General features: G+C 31.1%; 1 protein-coding gene across 19 annotated transcripts in view; it reads right to left on the bottom strand.

Moving 5' to 3' along the window:
• LOC119645078 (CUGBP Elav-like family member 4) overlaps positions 1-18077 on the bottom strand; it is a 683800-nt gene that overhangs the window by 153457 nt on the left and 512266 nt on the right. For 15 of the 19 annotated variants that reach the window (XM_038044960.1, XM_038044958.1, XM_038044948.1 and 12 more), the window contains one exon: positions 5011-5142. The exons of the other annotated variants lie outside the window; for them this stretch is intronic. In XM_038044960.1, the coding sequence (XP_037900888.1) occupies positions 5011-5142 (132 nt within the window). The remainder of the gene's footprint in view (positions 1-5010; positions 5143-18077) is intronic. 19 annotated transcript variants of the gene reach the window in all.

Raw genomic sequence — 18077 nt, 5'->3', positions numbered from 1 at the left:
AAAATTAGAAGTGAGCTGCGGTCAATGTGAATAGAGAGTGCTATAGATCGATTTTGACGAATCTTCTATAGCCTAAATTCGACGTTATTCATTTATATAACAAGACGTCAAGTAATCAGTCAGTAATTTTAAAAACCTTCGATATTGAACGACTCTGAGGTTACGTCTTGCGCTGTTATTTGAATATTTGATGTGCTGCTGATGAGGTCAGGACAGATTTAGAGAACGTAATTCTTGAAAAGTACGTTCATTTGATAATTGAATTGAATAATTATTGTATTTAGTAGCGAATTGCGTCAAAATAATTTTGGTTTTCCTTCAATTTTATTAGTGTTTGAGTTTAAAAAGATTGAAAACACGTCGCATACGTATTTCATTTTATTTTGTATACAACTTGTTTGTTCTTTTTTCTTTTTTTTTTTTGTTTATTACCTTTTCTTTATTTTAGTAAATAAATTTTTGTGTAAATATTGAACATTTAGCCTTTTATTATATTGTTATTGTGAAAACCATCATCGTTGTTTTCTCTTCTCTTCTCGTCACTCTATTTTTGTTTTTGTTTTTGCTGTTGTTGTTTATATCATTTAATGTGTGTACACATCATATATATACATATATATATATATATATACATGTTTTTCTCTTGCTATACTATCATCAGTGTATGCATACGTGCGTACACTATACAGTGCACAGCTGTGCATTGAACCCTAAAATAATCACAAAACATAACAATAACAATTACACTGCACATCCACATGACATAATATTTTATTTTATGTACGTCGTTGATTTTAGTTTGTTTTCCATTCGTCCTTACCATCAAAAAACGAGAGTGTACTAAGTTTGGCATACGACCTGCTACAGCAAAGCAAAGGCTTCAAACAATTTTAATCCCTACCTTTCGGTTTCGGTTTAAAAAAACTGTAAAAAATTAAATTTTTTTTTTTTTTATTGTTAATTTCCGCTTGAAAAGTTTTATCAACAAGTGATTTTATGGATAACATGATAAATAAATAATTTTTTTTTTTAAGATTTCTTCACGCATAGATTTTAAATCGTTTATTGGCCTTTAGCTTAGCTGCATAATGTATTATATAGTTAATGTTAAAAATTTTGATTAAATATTAACAAAATCGATATAGTTTGCAGAGCTAAGTAAAACTCTAGAATAAAAAAAAAGAGTAATTAGAGTTCAGGGGCTTGACAATCCTAAACATGGCGAGCATTACTTGTTTTGAAACTAGTGCTGTGTGATTTGGATCATTTCGCTTCCCTTATATTGCACGTTACATTGTGGCCTTACTTTCTAGGGCTATGCTGGTTTTAATGATGATCGAAATTTATTCAAAGAGCTACAAAACTTCAACATTTCCCCTCTCCCTACTTAGCTTTGCCAACTGAATGCGCGAGAATGGTACAAAAGTCGAAGTGTGTAAGAAGAACAAGCGTCTTCGTAGAAGAGATAACCGCGCTGTCTTTGGGGCATCTTTGCAAAAAGTGAGACCGACCAACCGATCAACCATGCAAAACAAAAACTTGGAGATTTGTAGAGAAGAGAGACTATTGAATATATATCTTCATTTGCTTTTCTTCATATCTTCATTGAAATCTCAAATTAAACAAACTCAGAATTGCGGTTCAAAGTTTATCTAGATATATAGTATCTATAAACTGTAGCTGGATGTTTATGTAAATGTGGAAAACCTGTTTATCTGTTTCCTTCCAAGTCCAATTAAATACGAATACGCTTTTGGTGTAGCAAGGTGATGCCTCCTTTAGTTTACTCAATATTCAATTTTTCAACTTTTACATAACTCATAAAATTACTGCACTGCATAGTGTACGTTAAGTTATATAAGCCAAGCGAATTTATGCAGTTTCACTTGCAAAAATAAACAAGAGCGTGGGAAGTGCTTAAAAAGTTATTGCATTAAGAATCGTTAGTCAAATCATGTTAGTATGAATTGATTTCATATTAATAGCAGATTATTTAAAAAATCGTTTTTGTGTTTTTTTAATTGTCAAAAAAAAAAAAAAAAAAAACTTCCTTCAAGTAAATGCAAAATGGTTTTATTACACAATTTCCTTTTCTCCAAAGCAAAATTTTGCGCCTTTGAGGAGTAAATCAACGATTTTGGATTCGAACTATTGGCTCGTGAATGGCATATGGATGACTTGATTCTATTTTAACGAAGTGAGCATTGCTCAGCAGTATTTCTGCTTGTACTTCACCATTTATATTGTTTTTGTAAGCTTTTTAGTTTTTCACTTTCAAACTAATAAAGGTTTTTTTTTTTTTTTTTCATATTTCAAGACAAAGCTTTCGCATCTGCCGCGATATAAGATTAAATATGAGAAGTATTCGCCTATACGAGACTTGTGCAGATGATTTAATGAAGATTATGAATGAATTTGTGAAACGTATGTTACCTAATCGATAGCTTTATTGATAGTTGTCAAGCGTGGGTGTCGCTGTTATTTATTATTTATCTTCCCTTGGCATACAGGTAAAATTAACCTCAATCTTATACATATATTCTTATTATGTGTCATAATCGCATGTTGGCAGCTGCTATTACATAAGTAAGTAAAAAAAAAAAATGAAATTCTTAAATTAACTTTTTTAGGTATAATGTTGGCTCTGATCTTTTTAATTAGCTGTTATGCAATAGAGCGAATTAATTTGATATTCTATTATAATAACTCAGTAATCGCGTCTAATACAAATATAATCCTAAAATTTGTTTACTATTTTTTTTATTTACTTTCTAGTTATGTGCTAGTGTATGAGTTTTATGTGTAAAAATTTAAAGTTTTACTAAATAACCTTCATTAAGATGCTAATCATTTGTAAATGTTTCTTAGAAACGAATAAGAAAGCTTTTAATTTCATAACGTTGTGCCATGATTGCCTTACACAGTAAACTGAACTATGTACGAAAAATAAAAAAATGATGTTATATTATTTGTTGTAATTTTATATTATACATAAAGAGGATTATGAAACAGACTTGCTTGCTGCTCTAATGCAAAAACCTCCTACTTAAGGACGATCGACGTTCCGGCTAAACAAATGAAATTTGATGATTGTGATCATCAAATTACAAGCAGCATTGTTGTATCTGGTTAAAGATATCGCATGCGAGAATTGATAATCACTTACAAGGCCTTAAGTAGCTAAGAATTTTGTTTCCGATTTTAATTGGTTGCGACAGAATGAGTCGAATCCCCTGAAGCCAATGAATCTATTAATTGTGGTACTACTCCTCAGAAACTTCAGGGATTAATGCTGTCTTCTTTCAAGCCGCTTACAGAAAGCTGTGTGTTATTAGGTTCGTTATAAATCAATTGGATCAGTGCAAGCTGGAAATGTTTAAGTAAAACACAGACACACAACGTACACTGGAAAATATGAAAGGATTGCGTTAAAACCTTTCTGTAATAATCATAATAATGATCGGAATTCGCTTTTGCTTTAATTTTTTTTTTCAATTTCTCTTAACGTATAAGTAACTGGATACAGGAAACGTGTTCATTGAAAATCTCTTCATTACATTATTACATAAGAAAACATAAGATCCATTGCAAAATTCGTAACATAGATAAGCACTTACTTACTGTCCATCTGTCCATCTATCTATTTGTCCATATAACTTTCACCGAACGATTGGAATATTTGGAAACGTAATATATGTTTAGTGGATGCTATTTTAACGAATTTCTATAATTTCAGTTTGGCAATGAAAACAATTTCGCTAAAAGAGCGACTTGAGCATAAGAACTACGAGGTGCATATATATTAAAATATATCTGAAATTATCTAAGATACGACAGATGCACATTTAAAATGAGCGAATAATTTGTTTAGAGAAATTATAATTTGATATTTATGGTCTTGGCCACCCTATTGACTCGTAACTAGTCTTGGCTTATAGACGTAAATAAATAATCGTAAATTTTTTTTGTGGGTAATATATGTGACTTAGATCAGACTACAAATATCCTTATAATCAACAAAGCCAAAAAAAAAAAAAGAAGAAGGAAACAAGATGAAGAAAAACAGAAACCAAGTAATTTTCATATATTTTTGCTCGAGGTAATGATTAAAAATTCCTTTGCTCTTTATTTTTAGATTCTAGCGCGGGCTTATGATTATAAGACTATAGAGGTAAATAAGTCTGTTGGTTGTGTATTTTTTCTGATTTTATAGCCAATGTACATAAAATTGTTTTTAAGTATATTCGAGTGTTGACCGTACATACATGCGCGCACAGGCACATATATGCTCCCTTGAATAACATACATCCATATGCATTCATGTGTATCCTTCTGATTGTTTCTGTTTCATGGAAGAATAAGTGTATACAAAATGAATGTCTTTGTATGTAGGCAAGTGTGTTTGTATCTGAGCCTGCATTTGTATGTTTTTTTTTTTTTTTGTTTTCCTCGCAGACCAAGTGTGTGTAAAATGTGTAATTTCGTGAGTGTGCTCTCGTTGTGTTTGTATGAATGCGTGTGAGTATATGGTTAAGAGTGTGCATATTTTTGTATACTTGTATTTATGTATGTGTGCAATGCTTTAATTAAAAACAATTCACTAGAACAAAAACTACTTTTTTATTATATATCAAGTTGATATAAGTAACAATAACAACACAGCAATAACGAGCACTATCAAAACACAATAGCCAGAAAACTAACATTTACCAAAAAGAAAATATATATATATAAAAAAAAAAAAAAAAAAAAAAAATTATATATATATATATATATATATATATATATATGTATAAATAGAGAAAGAGACACAAAAGTGTTTGCCTTTTTTTTCAAAATCTGAATATAGCAGAAAAATGCTAAGAACTGTATGTGTAAATGTATGCATCTGTATATGCATGTATGTGTATTTATGTGTGTGTATGTATGTGTGTAAGTATGTATGTATGTATGTGTACGTGTGCATCTTTATGTATGTATTTGTGTATATATGTGTGCGTGTTTACTTACCCTTACTGGAACCATCCGGGCCACGTAGTATAGTGCACTCCTCTATTGCGCCAAAGGGATTAAAAATTTGTCTGACATCCTCTTCGGTTTGTTGTTTGCTTAGCATGCCAACGAATAGTTTGCGTTCTCTCTCTGATGAATATGACGACGACGGCATTGTTGGAGCCAGGAATGTAAAGGAATAGGCGGAGCAGCAAGGAGATTATTATAGGAGCGTAAGGCGAATTTAGAGAAACACAGTACAGTACAAGTTTATAGAACGAGTAAATATAGTTTTTTTTTTTTTTTAATTCCAAAAAAAGAAGAAATTAAGAGAAAAAAATAAAGAAACCAAAACGCAACAGCATTACACAAAAAGGGAAACAAAAAAAAAAAAAAAAAAAAAATAATAATAAAATAAAATAAAAACGAAAAAAATGAATAAAGATAAAAATGAAAATTTTAATTAAACGAAATTTGGGAAAGAGCGTTAATTTAGAAAATTTTCAAAATAAATATAATTTATTTAATTTTTTATTTATGGAAATTAATTGGAAAAGTCAGCCCGCATATTAAATGAAAAGGGGAGAAGATCAAAACACAGTTTTATTTGATTTGATTTATTTATATATTTATTTATATAGTTATTTATTTATTTATTTATTTTATTTATTTTTTTTTTTGATTTAATATTTGAAATATTTCAAGTGAGGATTTGTTTTTGTTTAGGTTGTTGCATTTCCATTTAAAAATATAATATGGAGAGGAATTCGGTACAACAACAACAAATACATTTTATTAATAATTATAATAATAATAAAACGTTTATATTACAACATTTAAAAAATATTCAATTTTTTAATCATTTTTTATTTTCATTATTTTTATTAAATTTTTTTTTTTTTTTTGCAATAAAACAGCAAAATTGTAACACAGCAACAACAACAGTAATAAAAAATATTAGTTAAAAAATTGTAATTTATTTAAAAAACCCCGTGGCGAGCATAATTAAAAAAGAAGAGAAAATAATTGATAAATAAATAAATACAATAACAATAAAAAGATAATTTAATAATTATATATTTATATATATATATATATATATATATATATATAATTTTTTTTTTTTTTAATTAAATAAGAGCAAGAATTAGTCGTTCGTTTTAAGGCCAATTGTATTAAATTTTTAGTAGAATTAGTTTCGGGTTTGAATTTATTTATTTTTTTGTTTTTTGGTAGAGCACATAAAAATGAAAAGAAAAGAAGAAGAAAAAGATAAAACATATTAATTTAGTATAAAAATTTTGAAAATATTTTTTTTTATTTTTTGGTTTTTTATTTCATTTTCGTTTTTTTATAAATAAATGTGTATACTATTTGTAGCTTTCAATAAAATTTGATTAAAAGAACACACTTAAACACACTTACGAAAAAAAAAAAAAAAAAAAAACGAATACATACTAAGACACACACTAAGAAATACATACATACACTTAAGAAAACCAAAATAACAAACATTGCACACGATGGAAACGAACATACAAAAAATTAATGCCAATAAAATTTTAATATGAATGTTTGTTTCTTCCTCATTTCATAATTTTTCATATTCGGTAGAAAAGTTTGGTAAGAGCATTGATGCAAGCTTCAAGCTTATCCTTAATCTAAACCTTTTCATTCAAAAATTAAAGCAACCAACAAATCGATCACCTTTTAAAGCGACTATAGATCGGACCTCCTATATTTTTAAAAATAACCGATAATCTACACTATATATATATATATATATATGTATATATGTATATATGTATATATGTATATATATTCGATTTTCTTGGGGACAGAGAATTGACGCATATTTCACGTCCTGCTTGTCATGTCCACCATGGTGGGTCTACATGGGTCGCTATTTATATTTCGAGCACAATAACGGAAGAAAAACACGAGTAATTTTTCTTTAAAAAATTGCTTTATTGATTTTCAAACTGTTCTCCTTCGTCATCTACACAAATTTGTCGTAACATTTTTCCCTTTCCGCTTTCCGCTTGAGAAACTTTAAAATGATGGTTTTTGAACCCATCGACGGCTTCTTTTGGTAGAGCAACACAATTCATCCTTACAAAAGGAAGTCTTTGGATGCCAAATGCGAAGCGTGTGGCAGATCATCAACTGATTCGATGTTTTTTTTTTTTTTGTTTTGATGTTTAAATAGTCGGTTGTTGGAAGAGATGTTTAAGAGCTCGCCTTATCAAGATGAGCAATCTGATCCCACGTTGATGATTTTTTTTTCCTCTTTTATTTCATGAAAAACCTCCGGCAAACAAATGTTCGTTTGTCTAAAGCGCCAACTGCTTGCTAGGATCGCGAACAAATTTTTTAGATTTATGATTCGTCATCCGTTATGATCGTATCGAGTACCGCGCCCAACAAGTCTGAACAAATATTCAAGTTAAATTGCACGGGTAGTTCGAATATCAGAAATATTTTCTGTTTTCGTTTTAAATTGGCAACCCTGCGATACACATCTGCGTCATTAGTGTTTCCGTTGCTTTTGGTTATGTACACAGAAAGTATTTTTCCCGTTTCTTACAATGCGTCATTTTGTTGAGCAAAGTAGTGGCATTAAATTTTCTTTGCGAAATGCAATCAGATGAGACAAAGATCTACGCATATGATCTGGAAATAACTGAACGATTGCCAACATCGAAAATGCCGCGTCAGTGTCGCTCAAAAGTTAAGATGACGCCAACAGTTTTTTTCGATTATCGTGGTGTTGTGCACAATGAATTCCTTCCACTAACTGAAAGGAATATTATTTGAGTGTTATGCGTCATTTGGTTGCCTCCTATCCGCAACAAGAGGTCGGAATTGATTTAAAAACGAAAACAATGTTAGCTGGTCTCTCTTTTTGAACACAGTCGCATTCTACGTTGTATGCAGCATCGCGATACGAGCATCGTTTTAAGATTTTGCCAAATTATATGGGATTCAAAGAAAAAAGCCTTTCGCTCAGTTAAACGATCAAACCCTTCTTCTTATATTTGTTATGTTGGTGGAACTTGTAGCCAGCCAAGGTTGACTCAGTCTTATGATATGTGACATTTCGACCTTTCGGTATCATTTGTTGGTCGGTGTTACTATTTTCTGACATAGCATTCGTTTTGGAAGGCCCTGCATGACTTTCATCCGGAGCGAGCGGCGGCGACGGGTAAGTTCGTTATACTAGCTTTTCATAGTTGTAAAGGTTAAGGCCTTAGTATCAGAATTTGAACAACATGATCAATGCACCTTTGTTTGTGTTCACAACAAGTGTCAAAAGTTAGAATATCTTATTAAACGAACATCTTGACGAGGTAATCGCATTTGTTCATTGAGGCACAATTTTCAAATCACTCTAAGCAACATAAAATGTTCAACTTTCTAGTCGAAAGATTAAATGCCATCGATAAGCATTCGACAATGACTTTCGTATTAGATTTACCAACCATATGCAACTGTATGCAGATATCCAAGATAGATTATATATGTATATTCTTGCTTACTATGAATATTGGCAACGATCTAAACTATCCATCCGGGTGTCTACTTATCCGTCCGTCTTTTGAAATCAAACAAATCAAACGAAAATACTTGCGTATTTATAATTATGTGTTGACTTCTTGTTAATGGTATATTAGACGAAGACTTCGATTCTTTTCAATTATACGAAGTGTTTATAGCAATTTTTGCTTCCCCTAAGTATATGAAATATTAATAATAATTGGTTTCAGCTTTGATTTCCTCACTCTACAATAAAATAAATCTATAAAAGAATAAAACAAATCGAATAAAAAAAAACCGTATAACATGTGGAAAAATTTGATAAACAATTATGAACGTCCCTCATCGACTTTTGTTCTCCATAACGTAACTTTCGTTGGCGGTATGAAAACTGAATTCCAATTTTTCAATGTGTGTGTACTGAGAAAGAGAAATATTTTGAATGCTGCTTAATTTATATGTTGCAGCCGTTCTCAAAATTTCTCAAATATTTTCTTCGTTCTCCGTACTTTCTCTATCTTTCGCAGTTACAAAAATTGAGTTTGAACACTATAATGGGACCCAGTCTACTTTACATCACTTCACTTGATACAAATATTCCTACAACGACTTTTCAAAATATTATGAGAATTATATGAGAAATGGCCAAAAAATTTATCCGATCCGAACCATTTCCAATAGCGTTAGTAGCTGACTTGAAATGATTTCATCAGAATATCTAGAAAACTGTGAACTATAGGCATTGAAGGCAAAAAAAAGTCGGGGATATACAGACGGACGGACAAGCTTAGATTGATTCATAATATGATTGTGAATGAATGATGAATGATTCTGTCTGAGTCAGAGATGCATTTCTCGATCAGCATAGCTCCTCTGAAACTTATTCGCATTAAATATTACACAATTAATATCCCTTTTTCCCTTCTCCTCTCCATGCTACTTGGGGTTTTTTGTTTTTTTATTAAGTCTTAATACTCGAAGAAGTTACTTTGTCGTTGTCATTATATTTAAAGTTGATAGCCCTGGATTTGTTTATAATTTCTTGGGGAGATTTTTTTACAGATATAAAGTTATCTTAAAATGGCATTCATATTTTCGGACAAGTGATAAGATTATTTTCTTTTTCAAAAATTCAATGTTCTAAAAGAACGGTATTGAAAAGTAATTAGCGTAAAATATTAAACATTCATTTATCGTTTGCTATACATCGAAGCAACTTTACGAGTGCCAAACAAGAAATAATAAAATTCTAACCAACACACTGCCCTTCCATAAATTGAGTGTAGTCTCTCTCGCAATTGTGAAAAAATGTATGAAAAAATAAGTTTTCATATGAATCAGTAAAATTTCTTGAGACAAACAATTGCTCCCACATGGCAATCTGTCTGCAAAAATGTTTATGACGGCAATACCGATAAAGCTTTAACTTTTTATAGATTGTAAAAACTGAGAGAGTTGTTAAGTTTTTTTTTTTTTTGTTTGTTCCAAATGATAATGTAGTCCTTTCAAATGCCTATTAAGGCGCATAAAAGATGTATAAGTTAGAGTTTTACACCTGGTAAATAGTGGCAAAGAAATCTCATTTTGTTTTAGGTTAAAGCAGTAACATAACATATAACGCAGGGTCTTTACTAAAGCTAATAACAGAAGCAAACCAAAATAAAAAGAAATAAAAAAAAAAAAAAATATATATATATATATATATATATATATATGTATAGATGTGTATAGAAAGAAAAACAGAAAAACATACTAAACACAATAATAAAAATGTAGAGCACGTACATGCTCAAGTTTATGTGACTTGTGCACCTTTGTTCACCTGCTCAGTTCAGTTCAAATGTGAGGAAAAGTTAACAGTTAACAACGTGGTTAAAATAACAATAGCAAAAACAAAACGTGAAAAATATATAGGAAAAAAATCCAGGGCTCATCTAAAGTATACAACAACAAGAATTGCTTACGGATATGCTAGCCAATGGAGCAATTTTCTGCAATTACCATACACGCCATTTTCGGGCCAGTGATAAGCTTAAACGACTTACAAAAGAAAAGCGCAAAAAAAAAAAAAACAAAAACAAAAAAATATAATGAAAGTGTGAGGTTGCATACATAGTGTATATAGTATATGTATATATATATATATTTATAGGTATATATATGTATACATATATAATAATGCATCACATATGGCAAAACAATAAAAATGAATGTACATATTAAAGACCATTAGGCTCATATAGACAAGTTAAGTGGCTGCTGCTCTTCCTATTTTTACACAAAAAGACATCAGGGTAATGAATATATGTATGAATGTTGCGATGTCTGCAGCAACAGCCTTTGCCAAAGAAGTCATTAACGCTATGTTATCTTTTTTGCATTTTTTTTTTTTTTTTTTTTTTTGCTATATAATGAATATGCTGTATACAATGAATTTGCTGTACACTTATGTATATATGAATATATATATGAATATATATGAAAATGCTGGTGGCGAAAACAATTCCACATTTTAAACACAGGCTGTGGTAAAAACACTACACTCGGGAAAATTTCAAATTGTTAACCACATGAAATTACAGGTACTTGAGAGAGTTGTTGTGTGCTCGCCTGCCCTTTATCGCTTTATATGAAAATGTAGACTTACATACAAATAAACAGATATGTGTCTGTTTATTTTTACTAACACTACTAACTCTGCCGAGATGACTTTTGCTTTTAATGTTGATATCAAAAGGCCACATCTGGGAGGGGGGAGAAAAAGAGAGCAAAAGAGAAAACCTAGTGAAAATATGACTTAACTGTAGACGACTCTTAATTGTAGATTTTTTTTTTTCTAATTTTTTCACTATGTAAATTAGAGAAGAATATAAAACATGTAGAAAAAATAAAACATACATATATATATATATATATATATATATATATAAAGAATATACATATAAAGCTAGACAAGTAATTGTAATTGTATTTTAAATAAAAACTACAACGACAAAAAAAAGCCATATAGTTAAAAAAAAAAAAACAAATGAGATAAAAAACCTTGAGGTTTTGCTGTCTTCCCCAGTGTTTTGAAGTTTTTAACATTCAGCGTTGACAACTAAATTGGCCTTTAATGACTGTAAAAAATAGTCTTCTATATGCGTACGTATGCAAGTAATAGAAAGGCACCTATAACCACTGTCAACTTATTCTTTAAAGGCTTTTTTCCAATTTAATACAACTTATCAATGTTCACAATATATTTATAGAAAACTCTTTGTTTTTTATTTTTTTCTTTTCTACTCTATAATATATAACAGTTTACACTCCATTACCAATACGATAAGTGTATACATTAATTGTATATAATAATTGATCATAAAGTTACCTACACCTTGCCGTGAATCACGATAGATCGCATAAAGAAATATGAAGACATGGGGTTGGCAAAATTCTGGCAAACAACGTTCCTGGCTGCCGGAGCAATCACTAGTAGGTCAAGTTATATGAATATATCGTATAAACGATAGCAGAGAAGAATAGAAATACAAACAAATTTGCAGTTAAGAGATACACGCACAGATAGACAAAAGCATATATTAGGCCGGCAAGGATGAAATATTTCAGGTAAGAGATACAGGCACAGTTAGATAGAGGATGAAATTTTCTAGATAGGAGATTATGTGCAATTGTGTTTAGTAAGCATTTAATATATTATGTTCGAACTTCACCCTCGACGATCCGATATAGGGAACGAGATAACGATATAACGACACTCTACTCTATTACTTCGATCGTATGTTAATTCTTAATTCATAAAATTATGAAAATTTCCCATTTGTACGTTTTGCACCTACGACAAGATCGGCCGGCCAAGTTAATGCATCGCTATCGATTAGTAATTAATACAAAGATAAATAGATATCTTCTCTTACATGAGTATTGAGTATTTTAAATATTGGGGGTACAAAAAAAAAACCACGCTCGCATAAAGTGTAAGTCTAAAAGTATTTGTTAAATAATAAAATAATAACATTTAGCATTGTATATTCTATCCCACACGCAAATGTGCATTTAGTGAATAATTGAGAACGCAATTACTTTGACACACGCATGCTAAACTCGAACACTCCTATGCAGTTGTATAAGCACAAATGTTAATCTCATTTAATAATGAATGTGTGTGTGTAAGTGTACACAGTGATAACAACATATTTTCTTTAAAAATAATTCTACATGGCTTTTTTCCCCATTTCTCTCTCTCTCTCTCTCTCTCTCTCTCTCTCTCTCTCTCTCTCTCTCTCTCTCTCTCTACTAAATATTTATTTATATATATGTGCCTCACATATTATTTATGCATGAATTTTTACATGAGTGTGCGGTAGTGGGAGGCTTTGTTAACATTTTCAGTTCTTATTTTAACTGCGATGTTTGTGAATATATTTTTGTATTATTCAGAAAAGCCAAGCATACTCACTCACACACAAACGCACGCACACATTCATACAAAGAAATTTTACATACATCTATTTAGAAATATTTACTAATGAAAATTTAATTACGAATGTCATTTTGTGGTTGATTAATTGAAATGGGGTTTCTTCACAACTGATTGTGATTGACTGACCGAGGTAGACAAGGAAGAGCGTTAGGTAATAGTGCGGCTTTCAGCCTGCCATCTTATAAGATTTCTCGAAACCGATTATTTCCAATTTCTTTAGTTATGTAAAGCAAAAGCAAGAAGTATTTCAATTAATTTGATTAGTTTGTTGTAGCAATAGAAAGAGATCTGTTTATTAAGTGGAAGTTTTTTCTTTTTTGTTTGTGTTTCTTGCGTTTTCTTAATTATGTCTAGCGGCGAATCCAAAACTTTTCTCTTCATTTCATATGTTATTTAATAATTGAATTGAATATATCAACGAAACAAACAAACGAAACGAATTTTCTATTTTCAGAAGAGAATGAAAACCACATGAGGGTTTATTAGATTTGTGTCAAATCAATAAATTGGATAATGTATTCTTGATCAGCACAAATATCGGAATCGATTTATACGTGACGTGTATATACGATTGTCTATTTTATTTATTTATTTCTTTTGTTTTTGTCGTTTGTCGGTCTAGCGGTTGGAATTATCAAGGCGTAAACTTCAAGTTTCACTTCATATTCGTAACGTAATTGCGAGCGGAATATAACAATTGCAAATGTCTATAGAAATTATGAAAGAGTCACTTAAGAATTTCCGTAATGAATAATACATTTTTTTATCTGTGCGTATAAGATCTGTACGTATGTCAATAATAGTGAGCACTGTTCACATTAATGGAAATTATGCGGTTATATGTTAACCTGGCTAAACTTGTCAGCTTTAAATTGCAATTTTATTAAAAAAAAAAAAAAATAATTTTCTCGTTATATTTAACTTTTTTCTTTTGTAAGAATCGTGACAATAAATTTATTAATAAAAACTTTTGACCTTCCTTTGTACTACTTGCGTTTTCTTAAAAATTTTTCACCATTTGAAAAATATTACTAAAATTTATTATTACCTTGCACATATTTTCATTTTCCCCTTCCCCCTTCCCCCTTCCCCATTCCACCTGCCTGTACCCTTGCTTATTTTATTCCCCTTGTCCTATTCGTCGTACTCCTTTTGCTCGAATGAAATTATGTGACTGTCTGTCATTTTGTCTACTTTACTATTAACATTGCATAACCTTCAAGTTATGTCTATCTTCTCAGTAAAAGACAGAGTTTGCTCGTATCTTTCACATAAAATACGTGAAACATAGTTGACATTCTTTAAATGATTTCATTGTACCAAACGAGCAATGGCATAAGCGGTAGAATTAATAGAAGCAGAAAAGGGCAGGGACCTTTCTCACAGACGTACACGCACAAAAAACGAAATTGATCAATAAATTGTAGGACTTATATGTTTTTGACGCCGTCCGATGTGGACGGACCCAAAACGACGAAAAAAAAAACTTGACTATAAAAACAAAAAAAAAAATACCGCCTTGCACGTCAACAGCTACAGCATGGTTAAATTGCATGGACTAAGATTCGAATTACTCTCCCACATTTCTATATTCAAGCGATCTTGCACGCAGTGACTATTATCTGAAATCAACTGAAAACTGAGGAGTATTTTAAAGACCTTGATTCAGTTAGCTTAATAAAAAGACATTGTGAGACGTTATAGAAATATTGTGTTGATTGTTGATTGCATATCTTTTAAAGAAGAGCGATTATGCAGAGGAATTTTTCAAAAAAAAAAAAACGAGAAAAAAGTTTTTTTCTTATTGAGTTCCGTGAATTATTGATCTATGGATTATTGTGTGTAAGAGAAACTTGAAATTCTATTTTTCTTTTTAGTTTTTACAATGAATGAGCTTCATTTTCTTATTATTCCCTATGGGGAACGGAAGAAGAAGGCAGGACTATAATGCTATAGTTGGTGAGTTGCAATTCAAAGACGAAAAATGAAAAACACAATTGTACCACTTTAAGACAATTGTCAAAAGTTTACGGAAATTTTGCTACTAATCCCTCCGCCCACGAAACCTATTGCGTTGTTCGAAAGAACAAAAGTAACAAAACTGCACTCTACTCTACTCTACTCTACTCTACTCTACTCTGCTCTATGAAAATATTGTTATCATTCCATTGGTATGAACGTTTATATGACTTGCGATAATTCACTGACACCATAATAGCGCGTTGTCGTTTTCTATATAACTGTATGACTGTTGTCTTTTATTATGTTTATTTATTTATTTATTTTTTTCATTCTTATACGATTTTCAGTGAACAATTCTCTCGCGTCCTCGCATAATAATCCTTTGGGCCCCTTGATATGCAGCGAGGTATATGCATATTATGGGTGGGCTTGTGTGCTTTATATGAAAGAAAGTGTGTATATGCAATGAGAATATTTGACATTTGTCAGCGCATTTCGCATTTCAAGTGTCGCGCGAAGCGATGAGACTGAATTGCAAGTGGCAACATTGTTTGCCTGACTGTTTTCGCAAGAGTTTGCTGTTTCCGTTGCTGGTACGTTTTGCTAGGGGTTAAGTAAAGTAAATTAACTATTAGTCTCGTAAGTAGGCAAAAGCTTAGACTAAAACATTCCTCTTTACCCAACTCAAACTAATTGTTAATTAGTGTCAATGGCAGTAAAAGCAGTTAAGTGCAGTATGAGAAAGAGAAAGAAAATGGATATGAATAAGTTTAAGTATAAGTGTAAGTATAAGTATAAGAATAAGAATAAGAATAAGAATATGAATAAGGATAATAAGAATAAGCATAAGAGCTAGAATGAGAAAACGAAAGGAGAAGAGAAGAGAGATGATGTGCTTTTAGGCTTAACACAATTTCTTAGATTGTTTAAGCACACGATTTCGTAATTACCGCCACCGCAATACTAACAGCAAAACGCAATGTTTGTTAAATATATTTCACACACAAAGTATTCTTCTGTCTTACTTTGTCTGCTTCGTTTTTCGTTAGTGTGTATTTTGTTTCTATTTAACTAAAATATGGGTGTTTTCTCTTTTTGTTTCTTTGTTTTGCCGGAAACCGAGCGTCAAAAGTTTTCTTATGCCTCGTGGAATTGAAGTGTTAATTAATATTGAAGAGGGTAAAAGTTTTTGACTTCTCTCTCTCTCTCTCTCTCTCTCTCTCTCTCTCTCTCTGTCTGCTTTCCTTAGCTAGCATTGTAATGAGGATAACAAAGGCAAACCAAAAATTTCTAAAGAAAAGGTTCAGAGGATTATTTCAAAAGAATTTAAAAAAAATTATTTTTCTATTCTCTTAAATAAATTTTTATATTAAATTTGAAAAGTAAGTCATTTATCTTACACTAGCGTCATTATTATTATTATTATTATTCTTATTATTATTTCTTTCTTTCTTTTTTGTTTCTTAACAACAGGACACAGGTAAACAGTGTTTTCTCGTTACCTTTTTTTAGTGTTATTATCATAGATGTGGATCATAAAAGCTGAAGTTGATGTAAATGCAAGTAACGGAGGCGAGTAAAACGAAGTATAATAAATAGAAAAGTAAGCATACATTTCCAATAAACTTAAGTAGTGTCGCGTCAGGGATAATGGCAACGGCTGTACAATAAACATTTTTCCTAATATTCGCTCAGAAAGAAATATGATGATGACAATGTTGAGGACATGAGGGTATGACAGAAAGGCATTTTCCTTTCTCAGATCAGATTGATTTGAAAATTAAAAATGAAGTAAAAATAGAATACAACTATGAAGTCCATCCGAAGCAGACGGTTAAGAGAAAAGAAATCAATGCAGAAAGCATAAAGACCCTAAGGCAAAGAAAGAAGTCTGAAAGCTTATACAAGCAATTTCCAAAGATAGAATCGCAAACAACCTTTCACACGATTTTATACGTCAGAGTATCTCTTTGTACTTCAGCTTAGCCAAGTAGGTCATATCTTGTTTATCCAATACGATTGATGCAAGCATGACAAGCATAAATAATATGAATGGACTCGTATAGGGTATTTCCTCCCATCATCTTCGTTTTCAATGTCTACGATCTTTGAAATGTTGCGCTTTTCCCTTCAAATCATACGTTGCAGACAAGGAGTTCTTCTAATTCTCCACTTGTCATTAATGTTCTCATATGCAACTGCAATACACTTTGTGCACCTCTTACGGAGGAAACGTATAAAGGTAAACATTACGCTGAACAAGCAATTTTTGAATGCGAATTTTTCCGATTCTCTGTGGCACAAAAAAGTTTAATTATATTGTGAATTCCACGGGGGCGTTTGTGGCCCCTATTTACGATATGCAAGCATCAAGCGCAATAAAATCGATATAAGTCGAAATAATCAAGGCGTTGCCTGAACTCGATCCTATGACACTTCATCTAAGAATAATTGAAACTTGTTTCTAAGCAAAGGCTCTTATATCGTAGTGCGTCCACAACTTAAACTTGAACCCCTGCGCTTGCCATCAGGAAGATTTTCAAGTGGGTTAAGCTCTAAAACGTAGACCATCTATATGGTCCAAGTGTTGTGGAGTTTATTTTTGCATTAAGAAAATTAAAAGTTAAACCTGTAAAGCCGTTACAGCCGTAGGTATTTTAAACAAATCGGTCTATTCGATCTAAATTTCTCTCCGAGACAATGTCAGTCCGCGAATTTTATCGAAAAATTTTGAGAATTGTCAATTTTTTCACAATAGGATCTTTTTTGAATTAGGGTGTTGTGTGGCAAGTGATCATAAAAATTATACGAGGTCTGGGTGACTAGTTGGCCTTGGGATAGGTAGGTATTGAACGAAAGAATCGAGAAATTTTGCTTTAATCAAAAGTTAATAGATTTCTAAACTATCCAAAGTAGTAATCGGTCTTGATCGCTGACAGCAAATCGGTGTTGTCGTCGTTTGCGCCAATTATTAAATTTATGGTTTATTTTCATATTACGTGCAATTGCCTTAAATTCAATTAAAATTTGTTTTTAAATTATTTCAAAAAAAAAAAAAAAAAAAAAAAAAAACACAAAAAAAAGAAAATTCCTGTTTTAATAT

This window comes from Glossina fuscipes, unplaced genomic scaffold (assembly GCF_014805625.2).
Source record: "Glossina fuscipes isolate IAEA_lab_2018 unplaced genomic scaffold, Yale_Gfus_2 1, whole genome shotgun sequence".
Classification (NCBI taxonomy): domain Eukaryota; kingdom Metazoa; phylum Arthropoda; class Insecta; order Diptera; family Glossinidae; genus Glossina; species Glossina fuscipes.
The sequence above is the reverse complement of the archived record's forward strand: the minus strand, read 5'-3'. Positions and strand labels throughout refer to the sequence as shown.